The sequence below is a fragment of the Cicer arietinum genome, chromosome 7 (assembly GCF_000331145.2).
Source record: "Cicer arietinum cultivar CDC Frontier isolate Library 1 chromosome 7, Cicar.CDCFrontier_v2.0, whole genome shotgun sequence".
NCBI lineage: Eukaryota > Viridiplantae > Streptophyta > Magnoliopsida > Fabales > Fabaceae > Cicer > Cicer arietinum.
In genome coordinates, this window is record NC_021166.2 from 4,819,322 (window position 1) to 4,846,974 (window position 27,653).

The following is a 27,653-nucleotide window of genomic DNA, read 5'->3' on the forward strand; positions in this document are numbered from 1 at the left end:
TGGGAAGGAGAGGTATATTTCAATTTGAGGCATTTTAAGTCTATTTAATTCAAGTGTTTATTGAAATATATTTATTCAATTATATATTTAATTGTTTATTTAAATTTATATATTTAATTATTAAATTAAGTTTATTTAATTAATTGTTTAGTTAAATTTATATATAATTAATTGTTTAGTTAAATTTATATATAATTAATTGTTTAGTTAAATTTATATATAATTAATTGTTTAGTTAAATTTATATATAATTAATTGTTTAGTTAAATTTATTTAAATTTATTTATTCAAATATTTGTTTAAGTTGATTTAAATTTATTTTATTCAAATATTTGTTTAAGGTTATTTAATTAAGTTTATTTAATTTGTTGTTTGTTTAAATTTATTTATTCAATTAGTTGTTTAAGTTGATTTAAGTAATTGTTTATTTAAATATATTTATTGAATTATTTATTTAATTAATTGTTTATTTAAATTTATTTATTCAATTATTTGTTTAATGTTATTTAATTAATTAATTACTTTGTAATTACTCGCAGGATCGTGGACCGTTAAAGGTCATTACTCATGGATTGAAGTTGAAGAAGTTTTCTGAAGTTCCTGTGCCACATCCTGTAGAGCGTTGGATTCGGGAATCTGGGCTGCTACCTCTTTCTTCGGCCTACCTCACTATGGTTGATGCTGGTCTCGTCTCGGCATTTATTGAAAGATGGCACAGGGAGACCAGCTCATTTCATTTGCCATTTGGAGAGATGACCATTACTTTAGACGACGTAGCTACTCTCCTTCACATATCACCGAATGGTAAATTTTTTGATGCACCTGTGAATATGAGTACTAATAATGCTGCTAGAGCTGCACATGAGTACTTAGGTGCAACTTGGGATGAATCTCTAGCTGAGATTAATTTTAATAAATGTGCCCAATATAGATTGCAGTGGCTGCGTGACTTATATAGTCGTCTCATTCAAACTAATCAGTTTGAGTGTGCGGCTAGAGCGTATCTATTGCACTTAGTTGGCAGCACCATTTTCGCCGATAAAACGCATACGCGTGTGGAGGCGAAATACATTAGTTTATTTATTGATTTAGCTCGTTGTCGACACTATTCGTGGGCTGCCGCGGCATTGGTTTTCCTGTATGATAACATGGGAGATGGGGCTGTCCACGACACTCGACAGTTAGGAGGTTACATGACCCTTTTACGGGTATTGACATTTATTTAATTATTTTATTTATTAAGTTGTATTATTTTACTTATGTATTTAAATTAAGTTGTATTATGTTACTTATGTTGCAGTGCTGGATCTACGAACACTTCCCTAGGATCTGTAAGCGGGGCGATAGAGGTGCGGTTCCTGCACATCTTCCAAGAGCATGTAGGTGGATTGCAAAACATGCTGTTGAAGGTGGATTAGTGACCTATCGGCAGAGACTTGATGCTTTGTTGCTTGATGATGTACTGTTTACACCATACGATGATGATCGAGCTAATCATCCGTTTGAAGATATTTCGATGTTCTCTGGTTATCTTCGATGTGGTGGAGTCTCAGTCCCATATTTGCCGGAGCGATGTCTTCGACAATTTGGTCGTATTCAGTGCATCCCGCCTGTTTTACAAAAGGGTATTTTAGTCTTTAAAAAATAGTGGGGGGGTGGCAGGTCAAAGTGGGGGGTGCCTGGTATAAAACTCCTCAAATTAGTTCAGAAAAAAGAGAAAGGTTATTGACCACAAAGAAAACAGAAAAACGTGATGGAGTTACGGTCAATGTGATTCGTTTATTGAAATTATAAATAAAAAAACAAAACAAACAAAAAAAGAGAGAAAAAAGATGCCACGTGTTTTTTATCAAGTGAATGCCACATTATAAAGTGTTAAAACATTAATTAAGAAATATTAAAAATTGATTTTATTTATTTATTTTTGTAATGGTTATAAACTGTTTAAAAAGAGCAAAAAATTACTTATATTTTTATTATGTAGATTAACCGATCAAAATAAATAATAATTTTATTAGACTTTTAAACTAAATTTAAAATAATTGAATTACTTGTATATCTTTGTAGAATGCTACGATAGATATTATACATTAAGTTAATTTAATGAAAATAAAATGAATGTATTTGTCAAAACTTAATTTATTAAATTAATATTATTTAAGTTATTTTTTTGAATATTGAGACAAAAGAAGTATTAAATTATATTTATGAAATTATTGTTGACTGTGGTTTAAATTTAAATTATTTTAAACAAGGTACACGGCACCTTAGAATTTTCTCCAATATAAATGCTTTTCAAATAAAATGAAACATTATAACATTTGTCTAAAGTTTTTCTGCTTTTCTTGTTCTTGGGCCAAAATAAGTTTTTTGCTTTGAGTAAATTAACCAACCAAAATAAGTAATAATACTAATATTACACTCTTAAGATAATTTTAAAATACTTCAACTATTTATCTGAAGATCCCAGTACAAATGCTTTCAAATATCCAATAAAAACACAATTTTTTAAAATTTCATTTTTTTTTTGTTATAATAGAAAGGGATGATAATTAATACACAATATTTTGATCTGTTTCTTACGTTGTGGAAAATGCAACAATCAAAAGCAATATTCAGAAAATACCTCGTCTATTTTTACTCACCATTAAATCTTAATACAAGGATCATTGGAATCCCATACATACTCATGGAACAATTAGATTATAACACCTAAAATTTAACTATAAACTTTGAAAAAGTTTTTGTAAACAATGTGTATGAAATTTTCAATTTTCAATTTTCAATTTAAACTTTATAAGTGCTTACAAATAGAAGTTTTAGTATACAGTATATTTTGTATAAGTTGTTGTGGTTTAAAGTATAAGTGGTGTGAATGACTTTCAAACAATACTTGAATTTAATGGTTGTCTAAACAAAATTTTAAATAATTGTATTTAGATATAGCCAAGGACCCTTAAAAAATAGCAATGCCTTTATGGAGATTGTAGTATCAACTTTCTAACGAAATGTGATCAAATTAATGTGTATAAATGTAAAATGAATAAATTTTGTATATTCTAATAAGCCAATATAAGAGGAAAATAATGTATCTAATAAATAACAAATATTTGTTTTATGTATGATTTATACATTAAAATATTATTATTGTAATGTAAATTTTGCCAGAATTTTATATATCATTTATACAGAGAATATTATTATTGTAGTTGATTCGTGAAAAATAATTTTTAATCTAATTGAGAAAAATTCAGTAGTAAATAGGACCATCCCAGTAAAACAACAGAAAAATAGAATTGATCATTTTTACCATTTCATAAGAACAAAAAATAATTAAGTAATGCACATTATCTTTAAAATAAACTTTTTTCAAAGTTTACAATTTGAAGGATGATGTGTTGATAAGAGCCAAATAACATAAGTTCAACTATAAGTTCATCTTTTTTAAATGGAGTATGCCAAAAATTATTGACTATAAGTTCTACAGTGGACAAAGAAATAGCCAAAAGACATAAAAAAAAAATGATTTTCTTCTTTCCAACGAAAAGGAAAAAATCAATGCATTACTAAAAAATGTAAACTAAAACAACCAAATTAAAGAACCAAAGAAATACATTCCGATGAATTAATTATTTCTTATTTTACATATATTAGAATAAAAGAGGAACAAAAGTAACCAAAAATACAAAATACGGATTATAGTTATAGTCAAACTATATTACACTACATTTTTTTATATTATTTTGTTACATATAAAAATAATAATAAATAATAAATTGATTCCCTTAAAATTTGAAATATGTGCGATCCCTCGCAGTAATCACTACTCACTAGATTAAGAATTAATTATAGATAGTCATTAAACGAAATACATATTATATAGTTATATACATATTATTTTCTACTCTATTATCCCACTTCTAATTGCTCTGTTCTGAAACGTGTGTTTATAAAAGGATTTGAATATTTGATTGTTTGATTTTATGGTATCACCTACATCTTACTCGCGCTAAGACAATTTTGATTGTGTACAAAAATGGATCATGTATAATTGAATTTCATGCTTATTAATATTTACCCAAAAGTAATATTGATCCAAAGGCCATGGATGAAAACAAATCCCAAGCTCCATTTTCCCCATTTTGATATTAACCCTTTATAATTCCATAATTCAAGGAGCTCCTCTAAATTATGTACCATTAGGCCATGGTTTGCTCAAAATTATATGGATCAAAATTAGTCAACAACAAACTTTTGGTTAATGTAGCATATGCCAAGTTTAGAGAAATGAATTACCCACCTTTCATTTAACAAGACAAAGAAATGTTATTTTTAGAAAAGTAATTTGTATAAATAGGCATTATACATGAAAACACAATCCAGAATCAAATAATAAGTGGCCCCGGGCATTGGAAAAAACACTGCCTAGAGGGCTAACATTTTGATCAAACACACAAAAACAAAAAGAACTTATCATAATATAATAAAAAAAATTCTTATTTTAAAATCTTAGGGATGGCTGAATTTGATAACAGTCAGCATGAGAAGAAGAAGAAGTACGCCGTTGTTGGTTTATCTTCAATCTTACTTGTCGCCATGGTAGCCGCTGTGGCCGTCGGCGTATCAACCACCGACGAAATTAGCGGCGAATCAGGCGGCGACAACCAATTAGCAACATCACAAAAGAATGTTAAAGTTATCTGTGATTCAGCAGAGTACAAACAAACGTGTGAAAAGAGTCTTGCAAATGTTTCATCAGAAACCACTGACATGAAAACATTGGTGATAGCAGCTTTCAATGCAACCGCTGAAGAACTCTTAAGCAAAATCCACAACTCAACACTTTACAATGAATTAGCCACTGATAACATGACAAAACAAGCCATGGATATTTGCAAAGAAGTCCTTGGTTATGCTGTTGATGATATTCATCAATCTATTCACACTTTGGATAGATTTGAACTTAGCAAAATTGATGAATATGCTTATGATATCAAGATTTGGATAGCAGGTACACTTTCTCATCAACGAACATGTTTAGATGGGTTTGAAAACACAACAACAGAAGCAGGACAAACAATGGCTAAGGTTCTTAATGCATCACTAGAGCTAAGTAACAATGCTATGGATATAGTTAATGGTGTTGCAGGATTTGTTAAGGGTCTTAATTTGAGTTCTCTTACAAGTGCTATGAGTAGGAAGCTTTTGTCTGAGGATGGCATTCCTTCATGGGTTGGTCAAAGTCAAAGGAGGCTTCTAGAAGCTCCTCATGATGTTACGCCTAATGTAATAGTCGCTCAAGATGGTAGTGGACAATTTAAAACACTAAATGAGGCACTTGAACTTGTTCCTAAAAAGAACAAAATTCCTTTTGTTATTTATGTTAAGGCTGGTGTCTACAATGAGTATGTTGCTTTGGATAAACACAAGAGCCATGTTCATATTATTGGTGATGGTCCCACAAAGACCATATTCACTGGTAACAAAAACTACGTTGATGGTGTCCAGACTTACAACACCGCAACATTCAGTAAGATACATCAACTTTTCAGATACTTTTTTTTATTAACATCGAGTAAGAAACATTTTGATGGAATTGTTTATTGATTGACAGGTATCAACGCTGCCGATTTCATGGCCATCAACGTCGGATTCGAGAACTCAGCAGGAGCCGAGAAGCATCAAGCAGTAGCACTCCGTGTTACAGCAGACAAAGCAGTGTTCTACAACTGTCAAATGGATGGTTTCCAAGACACATTGTACACACAATCAAAAAGACAATTCTACCGTGACTGCACTGTGTCTGGAACCATTGATTTCATCTTTGGTGATGCAGCTGGAGTTTTCCAAAACTGCAAACTGATAGTGAAGAAGCCAATGGAAAACCAACAATGCATGGTGACAGCTGGTGGAAGGACGAAAGTAGACAGTCCAACTGCCCTAGTTTTCCAGAACTGCCACTTCACAGGAGAACCTGATGTTGTTGCCTTGAAGCCCAAGATATCATATTTGGGTAGACCATGGAGAGAATACTCCAAGGTAGTTATCATGGACTCAGTTATAGATGATATATTTCTACCAGAAGGTTACATGGCATGGATGGGAAGTGCTAACAAAGAGACATGCACTTACTATGAATACAATAACAAAGGACTAGGTGCTAACACTGAACATAGAGTTAAATGGCCAAATGTTAAAACCATTGCTGCAAATGAAGCTGTTAATTATTATCCAGAAAAGTTTTTTGAACTTGTTAACTCAACTCAACGTGATGCTTGGATTGTTCAATCTGGAGTACCTTATTCAATAGGCCCAATTGCCTCTGCTTAAGGACAGAGACTACCCCTGTTTTATAAAATACTATATAGTCTATGTAGCCATCCCTCTGCATGCATTTGTTCATGCTTGAATCCTAACCGTTTTGACATTATGTCTTTAATCAAAGGAAAGTCATGCAGTATGTAATGGTGTTTGTTGTTAATTAAGTTTCTCCCTTTGATTTTTCATACAGTTAGTTTTGTGCTTCGGAGAATTCTCAATGACCGATTGTGGTTGCTGAATTCTCATTTTAATATCACACTTATTGTTAGCTACATATCAATTTTATTATATTGCTTCCGAATGCAATCTATACGGCTTCTTTCTTTAATTCTACGCGTTTTATGAATAACATAATCAATAAGTAAGATTTTTATGTTTACATGTCACTAACAAAAATATTTCAACAAACTATGCAGTAAATCTTTACTTTTATTCTATCCATCAAACACCTCACTTATATATCCTTTTATTTATTTTTTCTATTTTTTTTTATATCGATATAATTTAATTATTATGAATTTTAAATTTAAGATATATTTATTTAATTGATAGTCAACCAAATCTGTATAAATACTAAACACATATAAAGTAATATTGCTATGGTAAAATAATTACTTTTATTTTATTTTAAAAAAATCTCAACAAACTAAGCATCTTTAATCCTGTTCTATTCATCATTCTCATTATTTTTCTTGACTTCTAATTTTATTTTTATGTGATTTGTTTTAATTTATTTTAATATAATTCAATCATTTTAAATTTAAATTAAGATAATTTCATTGAAAACTCTCATCCCCTATAGTATTTATGGATATGATATCTAATGATAAATTATTTGAAATCATGCTCCATTTTTTTCTTATTGAATTATTTCATAAGTAATTTAAAATTTATTTATTTTGCTTTGTGCATTTTAACATAATGAAAGTTCTTTTACGTCATGTGTTTTTTGTTTTAATTATCCATTTGAACTCAATAATTTAATTGTCATTTATGCCGTGTTTGATAACTCTTTTCATATTATTTTGTTTATTTTAGTTTTCATTAATTCACTTAAAATTGTAATATTTATATATGATTTTATTTTTATGTTTTTATGCATACATATGATTATAATATCATTCATTTTAGAAAACACACGAGCGCGCATGCACATAGACACATATTTATAGATATACTCTTTTTTCTGATAACTAAAAATTATATTAAAAATTCCTTAATAGTATAAGAAATGCTACAGAATAAGTAAATATATACAATTTACACGAAACTACTCTCTATCATCCAAGAGAATCAATAATATAAACAAATCAACACTTAGAGATACCATTGACTAAAGTCAATAACTTAAGAATTATTTAATTAGTGTATACACATCTACCGCACACGGACTAGAGCTACCGTTTTAGGATAAAGGTTAATTAATTTGTATGTAAATGTAAAAAAAAAAAAGAAAAATACAATAAACAAATCACAACAATTTATAATTGTGATAGTTAAATTCAATCATTTTTAATGATACTATATTTGTGGTTGACTAACAATATAAACTTTTTTTATACATGTATATAAATTAAATTTTGTAAATCAATCTATATAAATAATTACTATATATACAAAAATAATGATAGCTTTCCTAATTTCCATATACGAATCACACTAAAAGTAAACAAATAAAAGTAACTTTTTTGTGTTTTTGAGAAGCTAATTTTCATATTAAATATTATAAATGGTGGTCCAATTTATATATACTTTTTTATCAGAAAGTCAAAAAAAAAAAATATATTAGAAAATTTTCTTAACTCGAAAAAAGTATTAGAACATTTTTAATACTTATTTTTATTATTACGATATACAATATTAATAATATAAAATATTTACACTGTTATAGTTAAATAAGATATGAATAATTAAGGGGTTGAATCTCAGACAATAAATTATTAAACTCCTCCAAAATAGTAGAATTATAAAACTCCTATAAAATAATAAATCTAAGTTCGGATATCATATCTAATGTGAAATATACTCACAATTGAAATATTTTTCAATTATATTTTTTATATTATATAAATAAATAAAATATTTCTCAATTATTTTTGATATTATATAAATAAATAATTAATTAATATAATTGGAATGATTCGAACTCTAAATTTATAGTTCCGGTCAATGAATTACACTTTTTAATTTATATTTTCTATTTCTTTATTAATTTAGGTGTGTATACATCTCCTACAGTTGAATCTATACATATTTTTGTTCTGGTATCTTAAATCAATATAAAAGTATAATACTTTTGAGAAAAAAAAAACTATAATAATAAAATAAGTTTACCAAAAATAAATAATTTTGTATTATGTCTAACTCAACTCAGTCGACGCCCACAATAAACTAGTATATTTTTCTGAAAATATATTTGTAATAAGTGACGTGTAAGGCCAGCGAAGGATCACCAACAAACACAATGCCATGCCACTCAAACACGCCGCTACTGCCGCCAGCGCATAATAAGAGCGCCACGTCACCACACAATCCATCCACTCCGAGTCAACTCCAAATACCGTTATCATTCAACTCACTGAGTCTCGTCCCTTCCACCTCTTTCTGATTCTAACTCAATCACTGAATCGTTTACCGCGACACAATCTGACGAAGGAGAAACGCTTGGTTTCCTCTCTCTGCTAAGAATTCTCGTTAACGACATCACCCGACTCATCGGCGATCGAAACGACGACGGCGAATCACAACCCGATTCGACTTCGCTCCTTCCCGGAATCTCAATAACCACGTCCGTAAACGAAGACTGCTTCTCAATAGAACAAGAGGAAGAAGAAAAACCCGGTTCAGACCGATTCACCTCTTCACCATAACTCGAACCCGGAAGCGGTTCCGGTTCACACACTGAAACTGTCACTTCGGATCGGGTCACTTGAACCGGTGGAGGCTCCACAGGTGCTCTACAAAGTGGACAAGTAGAGTGAGACTGAAACCACATATCAATACAATCAATGTGAAAACTATGGTTACATTTGGGTAAAACCCGACCCGTTTCACCTTCCTCAAACTCCGACAAACAAACCGCACATTCCACCGCCTGTGACTTGGGTGAAAAGTTGAAGGTCGGAAGAGAGGAGATCACGGCAGCATCAAGGCCGCGAGAGACGGCGGAAATCAGTTGGGAAGGGGCGTCGGGGTCTACATAAAAGACGAACGGTTGACGTCGAAAGTGACGGGACCGGCGGAGTTGTTGCCGGCTGCGAGCACGTAGAAGGTACCATCGAATTAGGATATGGAGAAAGATCATTATGATGATAACGATGAAGAGAATAATAATGGCGGTTAGCATTATCTTACCGCTTCGTGCGTAGTTGTTAGTTCCGCTTTCGTTTTCCATGTTCAAATTAAGAATTTGACTCATGTCTCTCTTTCTAAGGTTTAGAGATAGAATAAATGTATAATTAATAAAATAATGTTGGATTTGTGAATTGTTGGTAGTGAGTTTATTTATCTTTGTAGTTGCAGTTGCTGTTACTGTCCTTCATCAATTCCTTAATCTCTTGTTTTGGGAACAGGTATTAATCTTACTGTTTACGCGGTATAAATGAAATGTCGTTTATGCCCTTTGTTCTCAAGTGGAATTTGAATTTACTACATTAAGTTTTTGTTTGGTTTAATTATATCATCGTGTTTGAAATGTTATGGTTTCTTGTGCTGAGTCCACCTACAGTTTTCCAATATAAGTTGGCGGTGAGTGGAATGAAATTGTGGTTGTGCTGATCAGGACATGGTCAATGGTTGCTTGCATCCTTAATGCGATCGGTTCAGTGATTATAACCCAGTTAATACGTTTTATTGACTCTATTAATGCTTCTGCTGGAATTCCACGCTAACTCAACTTCTTTGACTTAACATTGTTTTTGGGTCTTCTAACTCTACGCTTATGATAAGCATTCCAACAAATTTCACCTGATAAAACCAATGAATTAATAATTCAATCACATAACTACTATCGACCAATCTATATTTAAAACTCTAAATTAATTCATGATATATAATTTTATATTTAAAAGTATATGTTATCCTAAATCTATTTATTTATTCTTTAAGTCTTAAAAACCAAAATATAATAAATCATCATCTAAATGTTTAATTTAATATTGATAGAATATACTGATAACAAATATATATATAAATTTTTCAAATAATAAGATATATATATATATATATATATGAAATTATATTTAAGAATAATAAATTAGGAAAAAATGAAGGAGAGTCAACAGTCAACAGTGTAAAGAAGCATGTGTTCCAAAGAGAATTTTCATAATTTGTTTAGTGTTTTTGAAATATAAAAATGCATCTTTTATCATCCACGTGGCTATGAACTGTCTTATTTTCCGTTTTCCTATTGTAATTTACGAATATTTTAATTAATGAATTTTGATTTTTTTATTGTACTAATAATATTCTTTGTATTGGTAAACTTTGTATCCTAATTATAATTTAGAGTTAACTAATTGTATTTTCGCTAGAAAAATCTCTAACTTTATAGTTGAACATAAGTGAATGTAAAATTATTCTCCCTATAATAAAATATAGGTAAAAGTAATATTAAAAAAATGATGTATTTTGAATTAAATTTTTAATTAAATATATTAATTTTTTAACTATTATTTATTTATGTTAATGTTTCATTTTAGAGGGACAGGATACAACTATTTGTGGTAAAGTAAAAAAGCGGAATGGGGTGGGTTTCGATGGGAGAAAAAATCGAGTGGTGGTTTGGTGATGGGAATGGAAGTTCGGAGGAAAATGTATGTGATTTAGACTCTGCTTGGTAATGCAAAAAATAAGTTTACAAGATATAAATGCTATTTAATAATAATTATTTTAAGAATTTATATTTTATAGTGGTTTTTATAAATGAATTTAAATAATTTATAAGTTTATAGCATATCATTTTCTTTTATTATTGTAAGTAAGTGCATCATGAAAATAATGACTTATAATATTATAATTTAAGGGTATAGCAAAATAAAATAAAATAAACTCAAGCATAAAATCCAAGAGATCAAGTATTATGTGTATTCTTTCAGAAAAAAGAAAAAAAAAGTATTATGTGTACGTATTAAAGAAACTAAAATGGATATTTGTGAAACGGTATGCGTGCGAGATTATTAAAGTTGATTAAACATGGGCCTAATTGGCTCTTTATTCTTTTTCTTTTATTTCTAAATCATATCACGTATTCCCTATTAGACTTCTATATGAACAAGTGTGTTATATTTATCTTTATTTATTTATATATATATATATATATATATATATATATATTAAGAGTTGTTATTTTCTACTACAATATTATTTCAGTTTTCTGATACAATCAATTTTTTTATTTTATGAGAAAATGTTTTTCAAATTTATTAATATATAATTTATATTGTGAAAATCTGTTTTTAAATTTTTTGATATAGATATTTTTACTTTAAAACTAATTTGAAGTTTTTTAAAATTATAGATTTTTTTTTATATTTCTAAAACATACCTAATTACCAGAAAATATAAAAAAAAAATTATAAAAAACTTGAAATTACGTATTTATGAATATACACCTTTTCAACCTTATGTAATATGAATTTTATAAAAAGTTTTTCTATAGTGTTCATAAATTTTTTATGTATCAGAATATATATTTAAATGATAAAAAAAAAGTGAATTTATATTTGTAAAATAATAAAATATTTTTAAAGGTAAAGTTGGTATTTAAAAATATTGTGGAGTATAAATATAAGTATATAACAGTAGAGATACAAAATGATTTTTTTTATTTTTTTTATAACTTGGTGCGGACTGTACTTGAAAAGTGGTCCACAAGACACTATGCACATTGCACACTACCAAGAATAGCTGGTTGGGCCGTAGGGCTACTTTTTTATCCAATAATGAACTCATATCTCTAAAATCGATTATTATACAACCAATCCTCGATGATGTAGAGTCATACTACCTCTCTCCATACTCTCCATGTATATAATATGTAGTTGATTAAATCAGTAAAATTAAAAAAAAAATTATAGTATTAAATTTATTGGTAATTCAAATTGGTTTATTAATTTATTATTAACAAATTCATTTATAATTTTATTATAATATTTATTACAAATTTAAAAACTATATAACATAGCTAAGAGTAATTTTATATAAAAAAAAATTAATACAGTTGAAAAAATAAAAAAAAAACTCTTATGAAAAAAGAAAAAATAAAAAATCACAAAAGAATCGTATATTTGATAGACAACTAGACAAGCTCAGCTCCAAAATAGATGGAGCAATAACTATGATTTAAATTATAGACATATAATTAATAGAAATGTTTGGTGGACAACTAAACACTCATTTGACATTATAAGAAAAAATGATAATAAAATGATAGATCTGACAAGTAAGTGACGTAGATTTAGAAGGGGCACCTATGGGTTGGGCTCTTTCTTCGAATGCACAAAGTACTTTATTTTTAATGTAAGTAATAGTGCACACGTATATTATATATTGACTAAAATGCAAGATAAAGTCACTCGTACTACGAAATTTCATTAGGTGATAGGGCGATTTGATATTTCACACACTTGACAAGGGTGGTGTGGGGTATATGTCCGACAAAATGCAAGCTGGATATGAATGACCAAATGCCACAAATGCAAAAGCAACACTCAAGGAACATTAAGTAATTATGCTTTTACTCGTTAAGTTAATCAAGGAAGCAAAAGCAATAAGCAAAGGAGTTTACACTTTATGCTCCCTTTATTCTGCGTTATCTTATGCAAAAAGAATAACTCATCGATAGTTAACAAAGCTTTGAATAAAAATAAAAATAAAAAAAACCACAAAGCCACGCGAAAAGGCACCGTGGCGTGTAGCATGCATAGCGGTTGTTTTTAACTGGACACATGTTGGTTCTTTTTAATTAAATTTGATATTCGAATCAGATTAGTTTCGTTTGAGCTGATTCAGTTTTTAATCTATGATTTTTACATTAAATTCAAATTATCTTGTATAAGTTAAGTTGAATTTGCAGGTAATAAAGATTTTTTTTTAAATATAATTAAATTTAAATATTTGATTATCTTAAAAATAATAAAATTCTATATTAATATATTATTTAATACTTAAAATACATTCATAAATATAATAAATTAGTTAAATTAGCAATAAATTTTTAAATATAATTAAACAATTAACTATACATTAATAGTCAAAATATGAATTGAATTGTTACGTCAAAATGCAAGTTGAATTTGTTGATCAACATGTAGATTAAATTTGTTTAAATGATCGTTTACAACTTTATCCATATTCATAAACACTCATTGTGTACCAATCTATTTGCATGTAGGTTTATAAATAAGTTAATTGACAAAAAAAAATTTAATTGAATCATTATAAATCAATAATTTACTAAATTTATAATTAATTAAACCGTAAAAAACTAAATACATATTAAATGATTTAATTGATCAAATAATAAATTAAATTAACTTAGACTAATAAATTAGGTTTACACAATTGAAAAATTAAGCAATTTCATTGCTTCATTTAATATATATAACAGTATAGATTGACCTTTATGTTTAAGGGTATTTTTTTCCATCTTTTTTAAAATAATAACATCTTTCTTCCTACTTTCTATTCAACCAAACCAAATAAAAGAGACAAACATATTACTTTCTCTTTTATTTTTTATATATTTATTTTATATCAAACAATACATTAAATTTATTATATTTCTCTCATCTTTTTCTCTTCTTACACTCTTCAATTTCTTCTCACAAAGAAGCATAATCTTAATCTTAAGATAGAGTACAAAACTATTTTGATCGTTAAAAAAAGATATTATGATTAATTTAGCTTATCTTATGCAAGAAAAGAAAAATACAACTTCTATTTGAAAGATGACTAATTAATTAGATGTTGCATCTTTTTCTCAAACACTACCTTTGATATTATATTATATAAAAAATATTCATATTTAGTAATCTTAAATATATGTATATTTAACTATTTTCACTCAATTCAGTGATATTATTTATAAAATATCTCTTAATTAATAATAATTATATTTTTAATAACTTTTTTATTTTTCATGAAAAAACACTTTTCAGAAATATAGTAATATTTTTATATTCACACGCTTTGCATCAATGATTACCGTTAAACTCTTTTGAGTGTAAAAGAGAGATTCACCGTAAAAGTTATGTGCAACTAATGCTAAATAAATAGTTGAGGGGTATAAAGGTCAATGTGACAATTTATTTACCTAAAGTTCTGTTGTTTATTAAATAACAATGATATATTTACAATCTCTATACATTTTTTTTATCTTTATTATTTATTTTTCTATCACATCATTAATTTATTATTTTTATATATTAATTTTTTCTCATTTAATATATGAAAAAATGATTGAGTGTCCATCAATCTTTTTTAGGATAAGTAAATATTTTCAACGAAGAATACATCATTTATTCATATTTAATTATTTTTAAATTAATTACTTTATAGATTAATTTTACACGTGTACTCTGATTTTTTCCAATTATAGTTTTGATAACGGTAACCTCACAGAACAGGTCAATTTCCCATGTTCTCCATGTTATGGGTACACTATTTTCAAAGTTAACCACGTTATTGTTAACCAACAAAGCGACAAGCAGTCTCATAAACATTTTCCACCACTCAACAACAACACAAAGAGACATGGAATTCGAAGAGTTACAACACAAAACGGTAATCGTCAATGGCATAAACATACACATAGCTGAAAAAGGCACTTCCCAAAGTCCACTAATCCTCTTCATCCATGGCTTCCCCGACTTATGGTACTCCTGGCGTCACCAGATCACAGCTCTAGCTTCCCTCGGTTACCGCTGTATAGCACCTGACCTCCGCGGATTCGGCGACACCGATGTACCGGCATCGCCGACATCCTACACGAGTCTCCATGTCGTCGGTGACCTCATCGGAGTTCTTGACGCCGTTGCCGGTGATGAAGACAAGGTGTTTGTAGTTGGTCATGATTGGGGTGCTATGATTGCTTGGTCTCTTTGTCTTTATCGTCCTGAAAGAATTAAGGCTGTTGTTAATTTGAGTGTTTCTTTTACTCCAAGAAATCCTAAAAGAAAACCGCTTGAGACTCTTAGAGCTGTGTATGGTAATGATTACTATATTTCCAGATTTCAGGTTTGTTCTATTTTTTTTTTGTGTTCTTTAGATTTACTTGTTCTGTTTGTTATTTTTTGGTTTCCTTCTAACTGTTTCATTCAGTTAGTTCTGTAATTCTGTTTATGGTCCACTAGTAGTATATTAATATTTATGCTGTTTTTTTTAATATTATTATTATAAGATATGTAGAAATTTTACCTTAGATATTTGTGTTTTTAACACTTTCAAAGTTCAAATATTATTTTTTTAATAAAAAATTTATATTTTTGGTATCTTTATTATAATTATAATGAGATGGGATCAGTTACCTCAAAAGTAAATTTGAGCATATTTTCTATAGATAACGTTAAAGTTTGGTTTATTTTTTACAATACCCTCTTTTTAAAAAAAAAACACCCAAATACCTCCATTTGAAAAAAATATACCAAAATGCCCCATTTTTTTTTTGTTTACTTACAAGTCGCCATTTGGAATGGCGACTTCCTTAAGAAGCCCGAGTTTCAAATGGCGACTTCCTACTTGATTTTTTAAAAAAGGGGCATTTTGGTATATTTTTTTCAAATTGGGGTATTTTGGTGTTTTTTTTTCAAAAAGGGGGTACTAAAAAAAAAGACCCTTAAAGTTTAGTGATTCAAAAATTGTCTTTGTTGTTGCATAAAAGAAAATTGTGTTTGTTGTATCAACTTTTTGGTTGAGTTTTGTTCTCACCCTTTATGTGTGGAAAACATAAGTTGGAAGGTGAGGTCAAATGTCTGAAATAGATCTATGTTATCTCGAGAGACTAAATTTTACTGTTGTGTGAAGGAATACCTTCATTTTCAAACAAAAAAAATCATCATATATATTAATTATTATGCACACATTTTTATAGACAAATGTTAGAGGATAATTTGTTGAGAGGAGTTGTAATTAATTTGCTAGTAGCATGGATCAAATCGTGTACTTTATCTTAATATTCTTTCAACGTCCTAACTCAAACCACTAAGCTACCACTTTGAAGAAAGTAAGATGTGATATGAGTTTCTTGAGTAACTTAGATCCCCTCCCATATATAATGCATAGTTGATTTTTTTGGATTTGTGTAATAGTTCTTTTGTACTCAAAAGCTATATTATTCTAAGTGGTTGTTCCTCTCTAACTGCATTATTATAGGAACCTGGTGATATAGAAGCTGAGTTTGCTGAGATAGGCACTGCAAGAGTCCTGAAGGAATTTCTCACATATAGAAACCCTGGTCCACTTTATCTACCTAAGGGTAAAGGTTTTGGACATCCAATTGATTCTCCTATTGTGTTGCCCTCATGGCTCTCTGAAGAAGAATGTAATTACTATGCCTCCAAATATGACAAGACTGGCTTCACAGGGGGATTGAATTACTACAGAAATCTGGATCTGTAAGTTTTTCTTCAACTCCTCCTACATGCTATAATAAATGTACATATTACATTGCTTGCTTGAATATGCATGTTGTTGTGCAAGTAAAGATTTTGTAGTTTATATTATCCTTTTCATGCAATATTGATACTTCAAATTTTAAGCGTGTCTGGTGTTCGACGCATTACGACACCGACACATGTAATTAATTACATTGGATCACTTTTATTTTCTTAAATGATTCTCAATGTTTGTTTAATAATTTCAGTGTTATGTTCAATAATTATAGTTGTATCAGGGTTTCGTAGTCTTCTTAAACTAAACTTAGCTAATTTACCTTACTGCTTTTCCCTTGCATTTGTAGAAACTGGGAGCTCACTGCTCCATGGAGTGGTGCTAAAATAAAAGTTCCAGTGAAGTTTATTGTGGGTGATCAAGACCTTACCTATAATGCACCTGGAGCTAAAGATTACATTCTCAAAGGTGGGATGAAGAGAGATGTGCCACTTCTTGAGGATGTCGTTGTAATTGAAGGGGCAGGGCATTTCATCCATCAAGAAAGGCCTGATGAGATCAACAAACACATCTACGATTTCTTCAAAAAATTCTAATTTGCTTTTTGGTGCATTTGGAATGTGTCTCTTTGTTCCTGCTCTGACTTCATCTTTGTTCTTGCTGAGTGTTTATTCTCATAATGGGATGCATGTGAATGTTCATGAACTCTTCATGCTCGTGTTTGATTAAGAGTGATATCAATAATGTCAATGTACATGTTTATGAACTCTTCGTGCTCGTGTTTTTTAAGATTTAAGAGTGAAATGAATAATGTCATTTTTAAGAGACGGTAAAGCCACTAATGATGAATGTTTCTCAAACATATTTTAGTTCACATACTTTTAAAATAGTAAAAAAATGATGTCAAATTATGTAAGACTCAAATAATTTGGTAATATTAATTTAAAATTTGAACAATAAGACATTGTATTGAAAACAGTGCGTTTATGACTATGAGTCAATTTGAAAAATAAAAATAAAACTAATAAAATTTGTGTAAGAATCAAAACAAATATACGATATTTAACAAGAATAAAAATTATTCAGTTCTAAAGTAATTTATTTTTTATATTTTTACAGTAAAATTTAAAAGAAAGTTTAATATAAAAATAATATAACTTTTTAAATAAAATATACTTCTAATTATTTTCTCAAATGAAGATTTGAAGATAAAATTGATTTCAATTCAAAGGTGGTTATAAGCATACATGAGATAAATTATGATAATTCTTATTAAACCTTCTGATCACTGTTGTTGATTTGATTATTCCATCATCATAAATCAGGTGGTGTCTTATTGAGCTCATAATAATAATTATTTTTCACGGTAACAAATAGTTATCATCATTTTCATGGTGCTTAAAATTGCTTAAATTGGTACTTCCACTGAGATCCAGATTCTAGTTCTAGGAATAGAAAACAAACTGATTAATATTGTACAGACTCAGACTGCAAATAAGGAGTTTTATGGTGTACTCCTCTTTTGTTCCTGCTTGGCAAGAGATACCCATATATGATTAGTTTCCAGAACTTTTTCTTTTTTCAACATTAAACTCCACATCCACAAGGCCTGTAATTCCTGCAGTAATTTTTTGACCTTCTTTCACAGGGCCAACACCTGGGGGAGTGCCTGAACATCATCATAATCATTGTTAACTGGGTATCGTGCAATGCATGCATATATTAACTCTATGCAGAAAACAGTTTAAGTGCAAAACAGGTCCACAAGGAAGCCTCGAAGCTCGGCTAACTTAAGTATAAAATCAAACTTATTTTCTTAATTCAACTTACCTAAGTCGCAAGCTATTTCAGCTTAATAAATCAATAACAAACCTCATATTAATTGAATATTTTAGGGTCCACTGGTAAAGCTTGAAGATGTAACTTAATAGTAATAGTAAAATCATTATACATACAATCAGTTAAATAATAAATAAATCAAATTAAAACTTAAATTATATGTTAATACATATTAAATTAGAGCATGAAAACTATTATTAGATAAAGTGATAATGATATGAGCTGCCAAGTAGGCACAAGAGCTAACTTGAGTCATTTCCAGCCCCATCCCCAAGCATGAGCACCCCCAATAGAGTTGGAAATCTCTTCATTGTTATTGAATTGAAATAAAAATCATGAACAGATCTCAACTTTATTGGGGAGAAGCAAGAGCACAAGCCATAAGTCTTCGCAAAGGCTCATAATATAACCTACCGATAACTGTCTACCAACCAAGGTCGAGAACCCTAAGATCTTTTTTATCGAGGTGCTTGATCCGACCAACTAAATCAACACTTGATGGCCCAAATGATAGTTTAAATAGCACACAAAATGAGATTATTGAAGACATTTTTTCATCATCTAAAATATATAACAAAAATGCAAATAAGCAAATGAAGTATCAACATAATACCAGTTAGAATGACATCTCCTTCAAACAATGTCATGAACGAGCTAATGTGGCTAATCAAAAATGGAATTTTGAATATCATGTCCTTAGTTGAGCCCTTCTGCCGAATTTCTTCATCTACCTACAACAAAGCAAACCCATCTCTCTTCAATTAGTTTAGGTATCTAATGCATTTCTGAAGCAATGCATAATCAATAGAAACACAACAAAGTATTCAAGGGAAAAGTACAAAAAAACCTCAAACCTTTATCCATAATTCTAGATCATCAGGGTTTGGCACTGCTGTCTTGGGCAACTGCATATAATTTTTTAAATAAAAAAACAAGTACACTTGAAGAATATAGCTTATAAAATAAGTAGATGAGCAAAGTAATTGCGTTCTCATATCAATAATATCTATGGGGGACCATGACTGATTGATTGCAAAAATTTCAATTTCAATTTTAATTAGAAGAAGAAGGGGTATAATTGAATTAAAGACCTACAATATAATGTATGTATGCATAGGAAGTTAGTAAAAAAAATTTTTTTTGCAAAAGACCGGTGACAAATTTAGGATCCAAGACAGAGTAAAATCATTTCTCTAATATTTCGTTTATAAAATAGTTTAAGCATATAATAAACATCATAGTATACACATTCTTACAATAGGACTAATTGGTGTGAAAGTGTCTTGGCCTTTTGCCAGACTCCACGGAAGACCTGCAGACTAACAACAAAATGGAAAAATAAACCATCTCAAGTATTAGATCGTGAAAATATCAGGTCTAAATCACCTTAAGAATTACTGAGCAGAAAAGTATAACACATTCCCAAAACGAAAGGAAATTAATACACAAACCATTTCATACTTATTTACATCCCAGTAGTTCAAGTCCAATTGTTAAACAGTTTTTTTTCCTTGGGCAGACATCACATAGACTCGAGTTGAGAAATCAAACTCTTGTAAGTGTAAGGTAAGGTTGCTTACAAAAAATCAACAACTAGTCTAACCCTTTTCTAAAAACTCTTGCAAATCAGTGTTATCAATTACGGAACACAGAAAATAACAGTTTATCCAAATTCAACTGAGTGCTATGGCGGCTATTTGATAACTTTTTGTACTGCAAGCGAATTATAGAACAATAGTGATTTGTTTAAATTCTGCAATATTATAGTGCCGCTATTTAACAACAGTGGTGTTGCAAATGCAAGGTAAGGTTGCTTTACAATAAATCAACCATTGATCCAATCCTTTTTCTAAACCCTGCTATGACTGGAGTTACCTTAGCAGCAGATTGAAGATCCCTGGCAGTCATATCCAGTGCCAGTGCATAACCTAATATATTCAATCAACAGAGGAAAAAAACGGAATCAAGTAAAAGGAAGAGAACGAATAAACTTGAAATTTCACAAAAATGAACGAATTATAAATATTATATTTACCGGCAACGTAATCCATGGCAGAGGATTCAGGGACATCACGAGCTTTCTTTCCGATGACGACGGCGAGTTCGACTTCGTGATGGAGAGAACTCTCGTTGTGTGGGATTTGGATTGTTCCGCCATTTTTCAAGTAAGACGACGTCGGTTTGAGAAATAATACCGGTGACTGAAAAATGCTAGTAAATCAATTACACTGCGCATATCAGATTGAAAATTTGAAGAGTGAATGGATTGTTTTGCAAAAGGAAGATGAAGAGAGTGAGTGTGACCTTGGGTACAGCGTTGCCTAGTTCTTTAGCGTGAGCGGCATAGTTTCTACCAACGCCGATGATCTTCGTGCCCAATTCAAATAGCTTCTGACAAGACGCCGTCGACATTTCCTTGCGCTCGCTCTCCCACAATTCTTCCACTGTCTCGAAGTCTTCTGGAAGAGAAAAATGAAACAAAAGAGAGAAAACACGTCTTTCAGAATATTTTCTATTGTTTGGTTACTCGTTAATAATGAGAGAGGTTGGAAAATACTAAGTAAGCAAAAAAATAAATGTATGCATACTTGTACTCAACATTTTTTTTATGAAACAAAATTTAGATGAGGTGAGACACAAATAAATGTGTATTAAAATTATTTTAAAAATATTAGTATATTATTTAATTTTTAATTGCATTATAAAAAGGGTAGTTTAGTAAATATATATTTTTGTTATAAAATTAAGAAAACTAAATGCACTTAATAAACATGCTTAATAAATGTAAAAGTGGATATTTTTTTCTATGATTACATATAGAGGAGATATAAAGTGGTTTTCTACAAGTATTCTTTTAGTGTTATATGTGATGAGAAAAATGAATCAAAAATTGTTTTATATTTTCACAATCAAAAATAAAAAAATAAAAATTACTCTACTTTGATGAAAAACATATGTCAATGGTCAATCATATAGTTTTGCGACCCTTCATGTCATTGCCTTTCATGACACCGAATACAATCTTTTTATGGGTTGTTTTGTCATTTTAACAATATATTTAATTTTCTTTTCTCTTATTTTCTACTCAATCAAATAATTGAAAATAATCTTATTAACTTTAGTTCCTTTTCCTTTCTTTTTATCTAAACAATTAAAAAAAAAAATCATCTTATTTTGGATTCTCTTTCTTGATTTTCACTTTCTTTTCTTTTAGTTTTCTTTCACTTTTTGTATGAAATAGATTCACAAATTTAATTTTTAACAAGTATCTTCATGGCAATTTTATATATATATACTGTCTATTTAAAGAATTGTCAATAATCTGTAACCGTGGAATCATTATTAAAAACATTTGACATTATCATGACTTTTTCTAATTTCACACACATATGGATGTTTAAACTCTTATTATTATGGTGAATAAGTAATAACCGTCCAAATTACAATTTCAGCTATTGTCCCTTATCATCTCAAATGCAACATGAGTAACTCTGGATTTTCAATTAATTTTTTCCACTCGTTGCAAAATCTTGCAACGGTTGCTCCGTCCAACACTCTGTGATCAGCACCAATATTAACCTGGAAGCACAAAACAGAATCAGATAATGCAGCAGTTATTTCATCTTCTAACCCACTAAAAAATCATAATAAATAATAACAACATTAGATTAATAAATATACAACAACTAGTTTAGCTTAGTACTTCTTTTAACCCAAAGAAACAAAAAAAACTGATATGCCATGAACTACAATCATTGGAGATTATTGTAGTTTCTTTTAAAATGTGGTTTTTGACATTCATACATCTAGTTTATGAATGTAAATAACTAAATATGCAAGACTTACAGTCATGAGCGATGCAGGATAAACATTTCCATCATCGGTAAACTGCGGAACTTTCTGAATTCGACCGATGGCAATAATGGAGACTTCAGGAAGATTCAGAAGCGGGGAACCAAACTTTCCACCAATTGCTCCAATGTTGCTCAAAGTGATTGTCCCACCACATATATCCTCAGAAGTTAACTTGTTATCTGAAGCCAATTGTTGCAACCTTGCTAGCTCTTTGGTTATCTTTATAAACAAAGAAAATTAGATTGATAAGAACGTGCTCTATAATATTATTTCTAGGAAACATGTAAGACATATCATTCTCACATGTGCATTCTACTACCTGCACACAGTTTAATTCATGAATTATATCATCTTCAATCGTGCTGTAGCTAAACAATGACAACGGGCACGCACTTTACTTCAACCGAAACCATAAGGGGCTAACAAAGCACAACTAGCGATGTGCATATATTTTAACAATAATAAGATTGTAAACTAACCTCCAATATGGAAAGAGACTGAACATTTTTTATGTTCGGCACAACTAGACCGTGTGGTGTCGCCATGGCAATTCCGATGTTGTGCGAACCTACATCAAATTAACCTATTGTGTCAAATTTGGTAATAGCTCCTATTTTCTTGAACACATTTTGACTCGAGAAAGAAACCTTATATTCACTCTACAAAAATTCAAAACAATTAAGTTTCAAGTAATGGCAACAAAATTATCAATCATTCATCCAATTTTGTATAAGAACCAAACCTTTAAGGATGAGCTCCAATGCATCCTCTTTGAAGCAACTGTTAACAGAAGGGTACTTGATTAGTGCCATTGATAGGGATTTGATTAATATTGGAAGGAACGTGTGCTTGACATCTGGATAAGGATTATTCTTTTGAAAAGCCGTCTTAAGCTCCACTAGGGCATTGCAGTTTATCTCGTCTACGTAATGAAAATGTGGGACTTTTGCAGCTAGAGTCATTGATTTTATCATTGCTCTATGGAATCCCCTACAAAAAGGAAAAACGAAACAAAATATAATTAACCTTCTCATGACCAAGTTCTTTATAACTCACGTTCTACAACTGAGAGTAAAGGAAAACACTTCCATACTATTGCAACACTAAAGTTCATCACATTTTTCTACAAGTCAACATAAATGACTCGCATATATCCATCGCCAATTGCCATTTCATACGAAAAAGTAAAAGTAAAAGGGTTCAAATTCATGTTTTCATTCAATTTTACCTCAGGGGAAGTATCGTGTCCTCAAAAGGCCTATCGTGTATATTTTTCGGATCACAGCTGAATTCTTTTCCCCGAAGCTGTTCTCCAAAATCAGCATTCAAAACATCAGAGGGAGTTTTAGTGATTCCCTTTTTGACTGCAAAATTGAGTACATCTTCTTTTAAAACCCTTCCATCTTTTCCAGTTCCACAGACTTCATTTATATTTATACCATGCTCCTTTGCTAGACTCCTTACGGCAGGTGTCGATAGGGCGCCTGCTTGTTTCCCCTTTCCAATATCAGAATCTAGAGGTTTTACATTTTCTGAATCGTCAAAAATTACTGTAGTAAATGCAGGCTCGTTAACAATTATCTGATCAGAATCAGGTGATTTTGCAATTTCTGAGTCACCAAAATCCATTGAAGGACATGGAGACTCGTCAATTAATATCTTTAAAAGGGTTGCTCCAACCTGAAATTTTACCCAAAAGAAACTCAAATACATCCATAGAACAACAACCAAGCCTTATCTCACTAAGTAGGGCCGCCGGCTATGTAAGTCAAACGACACCACAACGTTCTATCATATAGCATATCTCTATCCAACTTTTTAATCTCTAGGTCTAAAATATCCGACAGAAATAATGAATTGTTATTAATGAACAAAAGGAATGCAAAAATCCGCTGGACATTTGAACCTCTATCAAATGTCAGTTCTAATATGAAACGAGATATTTTTAAATCAACTTCTTTCATCTCCTCTCACACCAATGTACCCTAATAAATTCTAAATTTGTAAGTGCAAGCATCGTCTTACTGAATTATAACAACAGGATGAGATTTCTTATCTCACCTTTACGATGTCACCAGGAGCATGGAGAACATTAGAAACTTTTCCTTTGTAGCGACTTGTAATTTCTATGGTAGCTTTATCACTTTGAACTTCACAGAGTGGTTGAAAATCATCAACATAATCCCCCTGCCAATATGACAAATAAATCATTCCTAAAACTTTAATTGGAAAAATATATACATCAAATAGAATATAGCAGAACTACGCACAACCGACCAAACCCCCAAAAATAAGGCCTTACGAACCGTAGAATGATTGATATGTCATATTAACATCCTACAGATCAACTCCTCTAAATCGAGCAATATCAACTATTGATAAACAAATCAATAATATTATATGCACTTGCATAACCAATCATAGGTGGTTACAATATCAAACTATTGAGTTGCTCGTTTTACTAACTACTCACTTTAGATAAGCCAAATTCTATCTATGGAGTATATTATACCAACTTGGGCACTTCCGAATCAAGGCTTCTCTAGTGTCATTGTCATTTGTGGCTATATTCAATCACTTATATTTTCTCATATTACTACGGGTGGCTAGTAACCGTATCAATTATTCATTGTGCATTTTATTACTTTTGGTGTGAATTGAAGCATTAAATTTGAAAAGTTGACTACTACACTGACCTCTTGGACATACCATTTGAGAAGTTCACATTCTGCAATACCTTCACCAGTCTGTGCCAAAGGAACTTCAACTATCTTCCCCTCAGAAATCTCCAAAACATGTTGAGCAGAAAGACAATATCCCTTAACATGCTTAAAATTGGACTACAGAACAGAAATTCAATACATGCAAAATAATAAAATAAAAATAGTCAAACTCAAAGAACCCCATGAAATTCATCAACCAATAAAGTTTGATACTTTTAATATTACTATTTATATTTTTCCTATAATGTTCTTAATCAGTTATTATCTCATATCATATGTTTCCCTCTCTGCAATAAATATTGACAAATCAATAATTAATGTTACATTGAACTTTGAAAATGGCATTTAAATAGAAACAAACATTTTAATTAAAAAGTAAGCTTATGAAGACTCACATCTATGCGAGAAATAGCTTTAGGTAACAGAACAGAGCGCGAAGCAGAGGAATGGTAAGAACAGGAAGACCCAGAAAAGAAACTCTCAGAAGCAGAGAGATTGAAGAATCTCCGACCGTAGATCAAAGCTCTCCTCTGCAAAATCATGCGGCTCAGCATCTTTGCAACGATCAAGCGAGAGAAATAGGGGAATTATTTTGTTATTCTTTGAAGTTGTGTGTTTATTTGTGTTGTAGTGAGAGTGAAAAGAGGGGAAGTTGGAAAATAGAAGAGACGTTTGGAAGTGAAAGAAGAAACCCAAAATAAACACACTACTAATGTTGAAGATGAGGATATGGGTTTGGAGGATTGCATGCTGACAAGTTGTTGATTGCTATTAATGAAGTGTTTGTTCCAAAATGGTATGGGGTGGACGGATAAGGACTGAATTAAATATATAACCACCTAACTTATACCAATTTGGGAATAATTTTTTTGTTTATTTATCACCTACTTCAATAAATACCTACAACAAAGTTTTACACGCATTTTTGCAAAAGGGGATCTAGATCCATCTTATCATGTTTTATTCGGATAAATGTTCATGATATGTTTTAGTCTTGTACCAATCATTCAGATTCAGATTCAACTTATCATGTTTTTTTTTTTATGGAATTAATTATTTGATATAAGAGAAAATGAAAGGAAAAAATAAATATATTTATAAAATGATATAAATATCTTTAAAGAAAATAATTGAAAATTATGAATTTTATTAAACAATAAAGATAGTAAAATATTTTTACCAATTAAATATGAATCAACAGTATAATTTTTTTATTGGTATATATTTATAAAATATTGTTAATAGTTGAAGTTCAAATTTTAGATAAGACGTTCAATCTATCAATATTTATCAGTTAAGTTATGATTTAAAGACGTACATTTAAACTATTTTAATAAAGGATATTACGGTCAATTTTGTGAGTTTTTTACTTTTCAGTATTATTTGTTTCCAAATTGAGAGGAAAGCTTTTATTGTGTGACCGTGCATTTTTATTCTTTTTCTTTCATTAAAATAACAATCCGAATGAGATAATAGATGTGAACATAGTTTTTGGTAAATGGACTGCATTAGACGAATCTAAAAAGATTAATTACAAAACAAAAAATACTTACTTCATGATAATTAATTAATTAATTTTTTTAATTTTATACATATAAAAAATATTTACCAACTTATCTTTATTTTGAATGATTATTTAGAATCAAGTAAATCCATGTAAGATTTCATGTACACATTGAATTATTGTTAAAAACTATATTTTTTTAAAAATAAATTAAATAAATCTTATATTTAAAAGATAAAATTTCGAGTCCTAATAATTTATATTGATGAGGAGGGGTTTCTTTTAATCATAACTTTATTGAGTTTTTAAGAGTAAAATCTACTGAATTTTAGCTTTCGGTAATGTAAAATACACTACAAAATCATAACTTCCGATAAGGTATTTAGAGGCAGAATAAATAACATTAGAGGCAATATCCACCTTATTAATTTTTCATCCATATCAAGAACATTGAAACTAACACAACCAAATGTACTCTGACGAACACAAACAATAATGAAGAACATTTTACAAAAATTATTTGTGGACACCCAAACACCTCAATAAAAGCATAGAGATTATGGGCCTAACGATAGTAATCGGTCCACTACATACAATGAAAAGTGTGAGGGAAGGATTTTTGTTGGGCCTATTGAAGTGGAACAACCCAAAGAAAATCTCAATAAGGTGAATAAGGGAGCTTCTCCTCCCACAACCTTACATCCCCCAATTTCCATTTCATTATTTTGATATCAATCTATACGAAACTTGTCTAGAGTGAATTTGGTATGTAAATACTAACTTATAACGTTTAATGATGTTTA

At 29.9% G+C, this 27,653-nt stretch overlaps 5 protein-coding genes across 6 annotated transcripts; 2 read left to right on the forward strand and 3 right to left on the reverse strand.

Annotated features, from left to right (window-relative positions):
- The first annotated feature begins 4,381 nt into the window (after positions 1-4,381).
- LOC101489990 (pectinesterase/pectinesterase inhibitor) lies at positions 4,382-6,506 on the forward strand. The gene is made up of 2 exons (XM_004508138.4): positions 4,382-5,530; positions 5,615-6,506. The coding sequence occupies exons 1-2, from the start codon at positions 4,516-4,518 to the stop codon at positions 6,328-6,330; spliced, it is 1,731 nt and encodes a 576-aa protein (XP_004508195.1). The 5' UTR covers positions 4,382-4,515; the 3' UTR covers positions 6,331-6,506.
- Positions 6,507-8,458: 1,952 nt separating this feature from the next.
- LOC101490329 (RING-H2 finger protein ATL2-like) lies at positions 8,459-9,969 on the reverse strand. Its single transcript, XM_004508139.4, has one exon. It carries the CDS (start codon positions 9,737-9,739, stop codon positions 8,897-8,899), a length of 843 nt encoding a protein of 280 aa, XP_004508196.1. The 5' UTR covers positions 9,740-9,969; the 3' UTR covers positions 8,459-8,896.
- A 4,982-nt stretch (positions 9,970-14,951) lies between these two features.
- LOC101490647 (epoxide hydrolase 1-like) lies at positions 14,952-17,756 on the forward strand. The gene is made up of 3 exons (XM_004508140.4): positions 14,952-15,558; positions 16,693-16,934; positions 17,279-17,756. Exons 1-3 carry the CDS (start codon positions 14,974-14,976, stop codon positions 17,523-17,525), a joined length of 1,074 nt encoding a protein of 357 aa, XP_004508197.1. The 5' UTR covers positions 14,952-14,973; the 3' UTR covers positions 17,526-17,756.
- A 484-nt stretch (positions 17,757-18,240) lies between these two features.
- On the reverse strand, positions 18,241-21,209 carry LOC101491289 (oxaloacetate tautomerase FAHD1, mitochondrial). The gene is made up of 7 exons (XM_004508142.4): positions 21,073-21,209; positions 20,804-20,969; positions 20,644-20,696; positions 20,025-20,087; positions 19,623-19,673; positions 19,382-19,499; positions 18,241-18,598 (listed from the first exon to the last, which is right to left on the reverse strand). Exons 1-7 carry the CDS (start codon positions 21,178-21,180, stop codon positions 18,486-18,488), a joined length of 672 nt encoding a protein of 223 aa, XP_004508199.1. The 5' UTR covers positions 21,181-21,209; the 3' UTR covers positions 18,241-18,485.
- Positions 21,210-22,160: 951 nt separating this feature from the next.
- On the reverse strand, positions 22,161-26,313 carry LOC101490976 (lipoamide acyltransferase component of branched-chain alpha-keto acid dehydrogenase complex, mitochondrial). Of its 2 annotated transcripts, XM_004508141.4 has the most exons (8): positions 25,742-26,313; positions 25,320-25,463; positions 24,685-24,810; positions 23,852-24,303; positions 23,366-23,613; positions 23,103-23,191; positions 22,615-22,842; positions 22,161-22,347 (listed from the first exon to the last, which is right to left on the reverse strand). In XM_004508141.4, the coding sequence occupies exons 1-8, from the start codon at positions 25,898-25,900 to the stop codon at positions 22,234-22,236; spliced, it is 1,560 nt and encodes a 519-aa protein (XP_004508198.1). In that variant the 5' UTR covers positions 25,901-26,313; the 3' UTR covers positions 22,161-22,233. The 2 variants fall into 2 exon arrangements, with proteins under 2 accessions (XP_004508198.1, XP_012573398.1); XM_012717944.3 differs by lacking the exon at positions 25,742-26,313 and having other exon boundaries at positions 25,333-25,463.
- Between the last annotated feature and the right edge of the window lie 1,340 nt (positions 26,314-27,653).